This window comes from Austrofundulus limnaeus, unplaced genomic scaffold (genome assembly GCF_001266775.1).
Source record: "Austrofundulus limnaeus strain Quisiro unplaced genomic scaffold, Austrofundulus_limnaeus-1.0 Scaffold148, whole genome shotgun sequence".
Lineage (NCBI taxonomy): Eukaryota > Metazoa > Chordata > Actinopteri > Cyprinodontiformes > Rivulidae > Austrofundulus > Austrofundulus limnaeus.
Window position 1 is genome coordinate 963,917 of NW_013952550.1, and position 10,950 is coordinate 974,866.

At 42.3% G+C, this 10,950-nt stretch overlaps 2 protein-coding genes across 2 annotated transcripts in view; both read right to left on the minus strand.

Moving 5' to 3' along the window:
* LOC106523232 (zinc finger protein 184) lies at positions 1 to 3,936 on the minus strand (the record flags this gene model as incomplete). Its single annotated transcript, XM_014016605.1, is given in 2 exon segments — positions 1 to 826; positions 3,518 to 3,936. Coding segments are annotated over 2 exon segments (944 nt in total), but the record flags the coding sequence as incomplete, so codon positions are not given.
* A 964-nt stretch (positions 3,937 to 4,900) lies between these two features.
* Positions 4,901 to 10,950, minus strand: part of zgc:66448 (zinc finger protein 628) — a 9,646-nt gene continuing 3,596 nt past the window's right edge. Inside the window, exon 2 of the mRNA XM_014016606.1 lies at positions 4,901 to 9,668. Coding sequence (XP_013872060.1) covers positions 6,178 to 9,668 — 3,491 coding nt within the window. The 3' untranslated portion in view covers positions 4,901 to 6,177. The remainder of the gene's footprint in view (positions 9,669 to 10,950) is intronic.

Below are 10,950 nucleotides of genomic sequence, written 5' to 3' on the forward strand. Positions count from 1 at the left end.
TTCTTCTGAACTTGGCCTGCTTGAAAGAGAAAACACTTGGCAGGGGTCTCCTCAGTATGTGCTATGAGCTGGTGTCTGTAGCAGTATGATGCAGTTGTAAATGCTTTTCCACAGTCCTCACATGTGAACCTTTCTGCAAAGCGGTTAGTGTGCCATAGCTGATGTTTGGTTAAACCAGAAYGACGACTGAAAGTCTTATCACACTCAGTGCAGTAGAATTCACATCTTTTCTTCCTTGGTATTCGTTTCACTTCATCTGAACCACATTGGCTGTTTTTGCTGTATCGCTGATGTGTTCTTAGACCAGAAACTGCAGCAAACTTTTTCCCACACAAACACTCAATGTGCTTTTGTGAATCGTTCTTTGTTTGATTTTCATTGAGTTCTGTTTCCACTGCAGACTCTCCAGTTTGACTGACGTCTCTGGAGCTACTGTTTTTTGACTTCATCAGCTTTCCTTCATGACATCGTCTATGGGCATCAAGAGCTGAAGCTTGTGAGTAATTTCTTCCACAAGTCTCGCACTGAAATGGCTTCTTCTTATAGCAAACCAAGGTGTCCTGTTTAGTCAGTCCGGGATTATTTACTACACCAGTCTCTTTCAGAGAGGCTTGATGATGGTTCTTCAAATGTGAGTGTAGTTCATTCATCTCAACAAATGAAAGTGAACATAAGGTACAAAAATAAGATGTTCCATTGTCCTTTTCTGTATCAGACTGGTTGTTTAAACACATGTTTGACTGAGGGTGCAGAAGGCGATGCTCCAAGTAGGCTGCTTCTGCTCTGAAGGCCGCTCCGCAATCTCGACAGCAGAAAACTCCAACCCCTAGAGAAAATAAAGGGAAAATAGGAGGTCAAACAGACTCCTGCTTCCAAAAAAAGAAAGTCCCTTAAAAAAAATTAAAAACCTTACAAAACACCAGTTTATAACATGTCGTTATTTTAAACAAAATAAGTTCCAAAATTATTACAACAAAAAACAGCGGAAAATTACAACAACAAATAAAGCCAAATAATATGCAGCTCAACTAAAGCACAACTTAAAGTAACAATTTACATTTACTTCACATGATTGCTTTATAAGAAACTGAAACAGACAAATGTTGACATGTCACCATACAAATAACCAGTGTAGTAGCGATGTGGAAATTTTTTTTACAAGGCTACAAGGCTCATCTCAGCAAACTGTAACATGAAATCTTGATGCATCTTAGAAAGCAAGGAAATGAAAACAATAAAAACAACCATGTGGATATTTGTTTTGTAAACAAAACTCCTCAACCAATGACAGCCTATTCTGAAGCGGAAAAAAAAAACATACTTCGACATTTCAAATCATTATTGAATTTGGAACAAAGGCAGATAAAATAATGTTCTTCATGGCAGCTTACCTCTTTAAGTGGTCACTAGAAAAACTTGGGTGATTTACTTTGATCATATTTTCAAATGTCTCTTCAAAATGCACTGAGAAAAATAAATTGTAAGACGACGCTGTAGCTACCTGACGTCAGCGCAATTTGTTAAATTCGTAGAAATAACGAAGCAGGAGGAAATAAGCAAAAACGCACAGAGCAGCCTTGCACAATCCATTCATAGCAGTTTGGGAAGAAAGTGGCAGCATCTGCTGATGAAATGTTAACATCCCTAAGTGCAGTAACTAATTAAAAGATTTGTGTTTATGACAAATTATCGACAACGATGCAGTGAATGAAGTGCCACTGTTACATCTGTGCATCTATTTTCTTTACCTGCTTTTCTGTTCAGGGTGACGGGAGAGCTGGTGCCTATCTCCAGCAGTCACTGTGCGAGAGGCAGGGTTACACCCTGTTCAGGKTGCAAGTCCAACACAGGGACAAACAAGACAACCAGTCGTGCTCTCTCACTCACACCTAGAGCCAATTTAGAGTTCCCAATTAACCTAGCATGCATGTTTTATGTCTGTGGGAGGAAACTAAAGTACCCAAAGAAAACACATCCACAAGGAGAACGTGAAAACTCCAGCAGAATGTAAACCGGCAATACTTTTGTTCTAACCACTATTTTGCTGTGTGCCCAAGTCAAGTCTAATAATCAGACTTGAATCTAGAATCACATCAACAGAGGATAGGTCAAAAATATTTACCATACATGTTGTTTAATATAAAAATACACAGACAGTGCTAATGTTTGATATACGGTACTTATTTTCTCTCACACACTCATGTTTTAGGAATTCGAACAGCTAAAGAAATTCCAGTGTTTTGATACTAAAAAAAAAGAAAAGAAAGCATCACAAGTCCTTCAACTCAGGATTACATAACATTACAAATAACCAGTGATGTATAAAGTACCACAAAGTAATACTCGAGTAAAAGTACAAGTATCTTACCAAAAAATTACTTTGTTAAAAGTTGAAGTCTCCTTTAGAAATATTACTTGAGTAAATGTCTTAAGGTATCTGATATTTTTTGTACTTAATAAAAAGTATTGATTTAAAATGAGCAGATGGATTTTCCGTAATGACATTTATTAGGAGGTGACCTCCCCAAAGAAATGCAGAAATGACTATGTTGTATTAAAAATCATTAGTTTATGTTAAATTTAGGATGAACTAGTCCAGCTGTTTCAGTTTATATACATATATCAAGGCTGCCCAAACCTTTTCCCCAAAATGAAAATCTATCAGAGGGCTGCGGCCAAATGCAATAATATAATTCATTTAATACAAATACTTCTTAAGTACAGTCCTTTTATTTTAATGATTATGTCCTGCTGGAGTGTGACATGATTTGTTTGTGTACAAACTAATACAGTATCAGAATTTTATATATTTATACTTCTCATTCAACCACAATTTAATTCAGTCTAGGAGGCACAATTTATATGAATAGTTTTTATTTTTTAATAATAACAAACTGGAATGAAAACAAGCAAAAATGAAATAAAACTAACAACTTTCTACTTCTTGACTTTAAAAAATGTAAGGAGTAGAAAGTACAGATAATTGTGTTAAAATGTAAGAAGTAGAAGTAAAAAGTGGGCTGAAAAACAATTACTCTATWTCCAAAAATTCCACTTACGTACAGTAACAAAATATTTGTACTTAGTTACTTTACAACTCTGTAAATAACTTGGGGTATGGTGGAGTGTTACTTTATATTGTTTTTCTAAACACTGTGGATATCAAAATTCAGAAAATTCTGACCCCCCCACGCTCCTAAATTTCCAATTTGMCAAGATGTCAGTTTAAAAAGGTAAACATTCAGATTTCATCACATGCACACACTTATCAAATAGTATTATTTTCAACATAAAACACGAATATCAAGTACTGAGTGATACCGTTTGGTAAACAAGGTTTCACGTCAACTGATGGACACTTGCTGATTGTTAGTTTGTGTTACTGGTTTCTTGTGTGTCAGCTCAGTCATGCTCATCATCATACTCTGTTAGTGCAGAAAGTTGAAACGTGCGAATTACTACAAAATGTTACCGACAACATCTACTTATAAGTTTCCGTTAATTGGTGGATATTTACCTTCACTGGAGTTATCTGCAGATGCGTAGTGGTTGTTTTCACGTGCTCCGTCGTCACTGTGGGGGTAGTTTTTATCGGCATCGTCCTCTCCGATCACTGCGGCTGCAGACTCATCCATCTTGGCGTGGTTGTGTTTGCTAGCAGGGTTAGCTTCACTCACGCTCTTCAGCTAGCCGGAAAGCTCCGCCGTTGTTTTCATGCACGTTCACGAAAGACTTTACAGTCCGGTCGGGCGGAGAGAAGACGAGATTAAAAAAGACGGGATAATAATCTAGTTTACTTTCGATTATAACCACGCATCTCGCACGTTCACGAGTACCGATGAACAAAACGATTAGCATTCACTCATGACATGCGCAGTAATGCTTTCGGCTTAGCGGAAGTAGTTTCTTCTTCTATGGCGCTATTTTCGGTTTAGTGACGCGTTACTGCCCCACACTGGGGAGTTATRAAACCAGATTTCCTGCTGGCGTGTTTTCACCATAGTCTGTTTTCAGGTAGTTAAAATTTATTTTCCTAAATTTATTATTTTTCTTTGTCATGAGTGCCGCACCCAGCAGGTTTTTTTTCCAMGTAAAAAGTCACGAAAAGTACATTTACTAAGGGAATAGCTGCTGCTTCAATAGGCTCCTCTTCATAATTTTATAATGCCCAAGTTTGAAGAATTCTTTTTAGGAATCATTTTGATGTTTAAAGATGCATAACCAAATAACCACTTTAACTTTACTAACTTTACTATTATTCACTATTTTTCTCACAAAGTAAAAAAAATGCGGTTTACGTTACATTGTTGTAATTATGGGGCTTTTTCACTCAATTTGTGTATTTTCACACAAGATATTTTACTTGGTGTTTCACTACCCAAAAGTTGAAAACCAGTTTCCATTTTGTCCTGATGCATCTCAGTAATCCAGGTAAAAAAAATCAAAAAGAAAAAAATTGTATAGGTCTTCTGGACGGGTTCTTCTCTAATGAAACGTTTCGTCTCTCCTCCAAGAGACTTCTTCAGTCTGAGAGTTTAAGGCTTTTAAGCACTGCCTCCATGTGACTGATACTCACATCACATGGTTATCGTTGACACCTAATTAACACCTATTGTTAACAGGGGTGGAGTGATACTGGCAATAGCAGCACTGTAGGAGGGGGACAACTGAAAGTATGAGTTTCAGTATCAGTCACATGGAGGCAGTGCTTAAAAGCCTGAATTTTGCCTGAAACTCTCAGACTGAAGAAGTCTCTCTTGGAGGAGAGACGAAACGTTTCGTTAGAGAAGAACCCGTCCAGAAGACCTATACAATTTTTTTCTTTTGTTCAGTTTCCATTTTCTTAAAGTTTAGATGCAAACTTTGAATTATGTTGTGTGAAATACGCCAACACACAGTCTTATAATCAAATGGGTTTTATTTGATCCAATAAACATAATGGGGCAAAAAAAAAAACTACATGCTAAAACAGTGGGGCAGAGGTAGAAGGGAAGGTTTTATTAAAAGGTGAGTGCAAACAAGRGGATTTCATCTTCAATGTTTACAAAAGAAATGTGTGAATTAATGGTTGGTTTTGGACGGTCAAACTACTCAAACACCCATTTTTATAACAGGACGTGAAAAATCTCCACTTGGCTAAATCTACAATTATGGAATGAAATTATTCACAAAAATACATTTAAGCATTCGAACGTGATTTGAATTGTCCCAATACAACCTGAACTGAAATAGTAACTCTGGTTAAGAGGTGTAGACTGGACCAACTGGAGTAAAACATTCATGTAATGCGACCCATTTTACATCTTTGTGATGTAAAAAAAAAGAAACAAATATTACAGACAAAACATCACATAAATCCAAGTTTTGTTTATTAAAAGATCACTATTAAAACAGTGTCATCGTAAACCACGTAGTTGCGCCGAATCCTCACAAACCTAGATTTCAATTTGAGACTTTTAAATTTACAGTAAACTCTCAGACTGAAAGAAACTTTACACGTTATGTTTCGTTTGCAGACGATTTGACCAAATGACCACGATGACAACTTTACCGGAGAGACGTTTGGASCCAGACCACGGACCTGTTAGTACAAGCAGCATTATACTTGTGTTTGAGCAGCTTCAACTCATATGTTGGAACCAATCTCATTGGTCCTTCCAAAAGAGGAGAACATTATGCTTTTATAGTATTGTTGAAATACCTGCTCTGCATTTGTTGGGGTGAGGTCATACTGTTTAATCTACCTTAAGCACAAACTAGGGCCTAGAATACCAAGACAGCAGACATGCAGACTGTACTCATAAAAAGGCACACAGTATACTGAACATGAAGAAACACAGTACAAATGGTTCAAGACGTATGAACAGAACTATAAAAGTACTAATAATATCTAAACCTAATTGTTATTGGCAATAAATGAAATATAGCCTGTAGAACCTCATTTATGCACACCGCTAAATGTTTCCACACAACTGAAATGTATGTAAAGACAGTGAAACCACTTGTTATTTCAAACACACTGCATTTTAAATCAAATATGCAAACTCAGTCAGGTTTCTCTCCTAAAGCCCCTTCTTACCAGGTCTAGCTTTTCAACAAAGAGTCAATTAAATGAGGCTCTACAGAGCATCAATTATAAAAAAAACATATCTAAAGTTTGTTACTACAGTAGAAATGTCATATCTCTCCTTGCGCGTGTTGCAAATAATGCATTTGTAGATCCAGCTCCCGAGGGAACGAGCACCCGCATATCATGCACTGGAGAAGCCGTTCGGGGGCGAAAGGCAAGCGGGGGCCGAGTTTGTGGGGTTCGGTCTGCGGGGCGAGCTGAGGTAGGGTCAGGGTCTGTGGTATGTGCGGCCTCTCGCTCATGACCGCCTGCGGCGTGTAAAAGATGTTCGGGTGCGGGGGTCTCTGAAGCGCGCCCACTGTGACGGAGTGGAGCGGGTGAGGGCCGGGCAAAGCGAGAGGCGGCGGCGGGAGCGGAGCGAGCGGGGGTGAGAAGAAGGGAGAAGGTTGGTTTATGATGATCTGAGTGCCCGTTACCATCGGTTGCTGCTGCAGCTCCTGCCCGCTGCCGGCTTTAAGCTGCGCAGAGAGCAGCGTCTGAGGATTCACGGGATTGTTCTGGAAGCCCCATACTGGAGTTCCCATCCCCTGGCCGAAGCGACGAGGCTCGTATTGGATGGAGATGGGACCCTTCTGCGTGGCTGGCTGCATGTTGCCCCAGCCGGTGGACACCTGCTTTTGCTGCAGCTGAAACTCTTGGGTATTCACCAGCTTCTCTGTGGAGTTTATGGTCTTTGGAATTCCTGGGGGTGTTTGGATGTCCCACAAGGCRTTGGTGACCCCATGGGAAACTGGAGTTGAAATTGGCATTGCACTGCTTTGGTCTATCTGAGCTGAGGTGGATACAACCGCTAAGCCTGAAACCCATGGCTTTTGCGGCTCGCAGCCGTTCCACGGCTTCTCTGGCTGAGTAACAGTCGAAGAAATACCTTGAGAACCGCTCATGTCCCACATCCTCTCGTCTTTCTTGGGAGGGGTGGACGGCTCCATCTGAGACGACACCGGGGCACTCTGCCACCGGGGCAGCTGCAGTTCTTGTCCAAGTTTATTTGGAGAATTTTGTGCTAGCAGAGCGGGTCGGACGCTCCACAGGGCCGCCCCATCCATGTAGGGCGAGGGGACAGAGAAATCGTGTTGCACGGAGCTGGTGGAAGCGAGCGCTAGGGACGTGGGCGTGCTGCTCCATGTGGGAGGCTGTTGCTGCCTGTGCTGCACCGTCTCGCTCACAGCCAACGGGCTGGATTTTTTTGGTAAGAGAGAGCCGACTACAGAAGACATGGCCTCTTTCATGTGTGCGCCTGAGCTCTGAGCCGACACCGGGCCTGACTGTGTTAACACAGGGATATCAGCCCAGCCTGCGCTCCTCTGGTGGTTCTGCTGCAGCTGTGCGGGGCTGTCGAACTGCGTCTGTGGCGGCTGTGGAACTCTGTGTTGCTGCTGTGTGGACGGGACCGGCATCACCTCGCCTCCGTCGACCTTCCACTGCACTGGCTGAGGGTGTGGCTCTGACGGCCACGACTCACTCTGCTGCCTGCTCTGTAAATCCACAGGAGGCTGGAGCACGGAAGGTTGTGGTTGTGGCGCTTTTCTGTGCAACTCTGCGTCTCGCAGTGGAGAAAGCGGATACAGAGGCTGCTGAGTACCCAGATTTGAGCCTCCTAAGGGTTTGGACCAACTCCACAGAAATCTACCCCCTCTCCTTCCCCTGCCCCTCATCCTAGCACTCGCGGGGAATGAATTGTACTGGCTGTGAGCCTGCTTCTTGCGAACGTGGATCTTCTGATGAACCAGCAGGCTGCTGAACCAGGAGAAGGTTTTGTTACACTCGTCGCAGCGATGAGGCCTCTCTCCGGTGTGTGTGTTCATGTGATCCCGGAGCAGATAGGCTAATCCGAAGCTCTTGTCGCACTGGTCACACTTATGCGGTTTGTCACCGTTATGCGACAACATATGCTGCTGCAGCTGGGCTTCGTCGCTGTAGCCTTTGCGGCAGCTGGTGCAGCGGAACGGCTTCTCCTGGTGCAGCTTTTGGTGTGTTCTCATGTTCTGCAGGAAAGCAAAGTCCTTGCCACAATCTGGACATTTATATGGCTTCGTGCCCGTGTGGATGATGAGATGCTGCTGCAGGTAGCTACCGAATCGAAAACACTTGCCGCACACTTTGCACACGTAGGGCTTTTCCTTGGAATGTATGCGCATGTGCAGCTCTAATACGGAGCGGTGGCGGAACGATTTTTCACACTCTGAGCATTTGTACGATTTAAGACTTTCGCTATTCCACGTCTCCTGCACGTTATCAACGCTCGAGGGAGGAAGATTCTTACTCGGCTGCGTTGCCATCCTTTCTAAATATTGTCTGGCGGACTTGTGCATGCTTAACAGATGCATATTCATACTAGTTTCATCCCGAAAAACACTTGGACAGTTGGGGCACGTGTGTCCTTTGTCCCAGGGATCTCTGGGAGATCGAGGCGGCCTCTCCAGCCTATCGAACTCTGCYTCGTGGATGAGCATGTGAGCTCTAAGGTTTGCTGCTAGACAGAAAGTTTGGGGGCACAAAGGGCAGTTAAACGTACGCTTTGGTTCCTCACTCGAGTGCGAGTTCTCTTTCCCAGGTCCTTTCGCAGCATCTTGTAAGGGCGCGGGGGCCCGTTTGCTGGGCGGCTCGCCGATCGAGTTGGTTTCACGCAACCTATGTTGGCGGCAGTGCGCCTTCATGTTCTGGGCGAAGGCAAACTTTTTGCCACATTCAGGGCAGCGGAAGGGTTTCTGACCCGTGTGCAGGTACTGATGCTGATGGAGGAGGCTGCTGTATTTGAAAGTCTTGCCACAAATGTTGCACAGGTGAGAGCCCCTGTTCCCTACGTGTTTGCGGCGATGGTCTTCCATGACGGAGTAGTGTTTGAAAACCATGCCACACTCGGGGCATTCGTAGGGTTTAAGGGCAGAGTGGGATTTCTGATGGAAGCTCAGGGCTTTGATGTTTGGGAAAGTTTGACTGCACTCTTGACATTTAAACACACAATCTTGGGAATGGGTCATCATGTGCTTTGTGACAGACACTTTAAACTGGAAATCTTGGCGGCACAAGGTGCAGCGGAAMGGCCTTTCTTCTGTACTGACACAGCTGTGGTCCCTCAGCTTACGAACTGTAGCGAAAACCCTTCGACATTCTGCACACTGATATTTACCTTCCTCCACCAGCGCCTCCTCCTTTTCTTTGTGTTCGTTTCTGTGTTTAATGAGGCTGCTTCGGTGCTGAAAGGTAAGGCCGCATTCTTTACAGGTGAGGGGCGTGAACTCATCTTCGTGCGCATGAAAGTGGCGGTGRAGGTTGAACATCTCACGACGTTTGAACTTCGTCCCACAATCCTTGCACACCCAACGGCACGTTTTGTCTTTAGCTGTAGACTCGGCCTCGTCGTCGTCACCCATCTCCTCCGCAAAGTTGGCTTCACCCTCCAGATTTACAACTGGCGACTTCTCCCTTCTGTTCTCCTCATTGTGGGAGTTTTCTGCACTGTCTGTCTTTCGTGCATCGTCCTTAACATCCCTGTCCTGCTTCACCTCTTCAGCAGTCGTAGTASTTTTAGAGGATTCTGGAGGAGAAAAAATATAATGGTAATAGCTCAGCAGAGAATGTGTGAAATCTTGTTTTTTTTTAAATAAATAGTGTATATTATTTCACACTGTAYTTATGTAAATGCAGAGTGCTGAATGATTTTGCTGAAAAAGAAGCTGAAGCTAATGTTTAAACAACCAGAACATAGGTTAAAATGAGCTAGATAAATACTAAAGCTAAAACTRGTAAAACAATAACCAAACGTAGYAAMGCTAAYACTAAAATTAGCAAAACASTAGCTAAAAATGACAAAACATGATWTCACTAGAGTTAGCAAAACTCTAGCTAAATGTAGCAAAACAAATACAGAAGCTAAAATCTGAAAACTGAGCTACAGGGTAGGAATATGGTAAAGGAAGGYAGCAGGATCGTAACTAAAATATAAAAGTAGCAAAATGGTAGCWACATGCTAAAAGTGGCAGAACAGTGGCTAAACGCTAAAAGCTGCACAAAGACAAAAACTGAGCAATGTTGATGGAACTGAAAAAATCATTTATTCCTATGGGATATTTTATTCTAAACAAATGAAGTTAAATATTTTCAAACATTTTAATAAAAAATTCATAGCACACTATTCACAAGCTCGACATTTAGATATATGAAYGGTTAAAAATAGCACCAAGTATGCAGAAGTAGTTTGAAACTGACAATACCAAAACCCCTGTGCATTTTGAAACCTCTACATGTTGTAACAAACTGCAGATAAACTGTCACTTTCTAAGTCAAGTCGGATTTCTGATTTTTACACACCTCAGGTAAATGGTGTACTTTTAAAGCACCTTTCTTTCCAAAGCACCACAATACAATCTGTGCCSTCATTTACCCATTCATTCACACACACATTCATTCAGCACTCTAYTAGATCTCTATTCAAAGCTAATACAGAGAAATCATCCTATAAAAGACCATTCAGTGCTTTAAATCCCACTCTTACACCGATGGGACACATCAGAGGCGGTGGGGGTTCAGTGTCTTGCCAAGCGACATTTGTGATCGAACAGCAGTGGAACTGAACCGCCAACTCTCGCATTGGAGCAACGACTAACCCAGGGGTCTGCAACCTGCGGCTCTGGGGCCACATGTGGCTCTTTGGTCCCTCTGCAGCAACTCTTTCAAAAAAACATAGAACCATTTTCTTTTGTTTGTTTTTATACCTACAAAATAAAACAATTTGTGTGCAAATATGTGATCAATACTACTAACACAAAAAATAAAACCTGTTGATTAGCTCATGCTAACCTGTTGTTTACTTAAAAAAA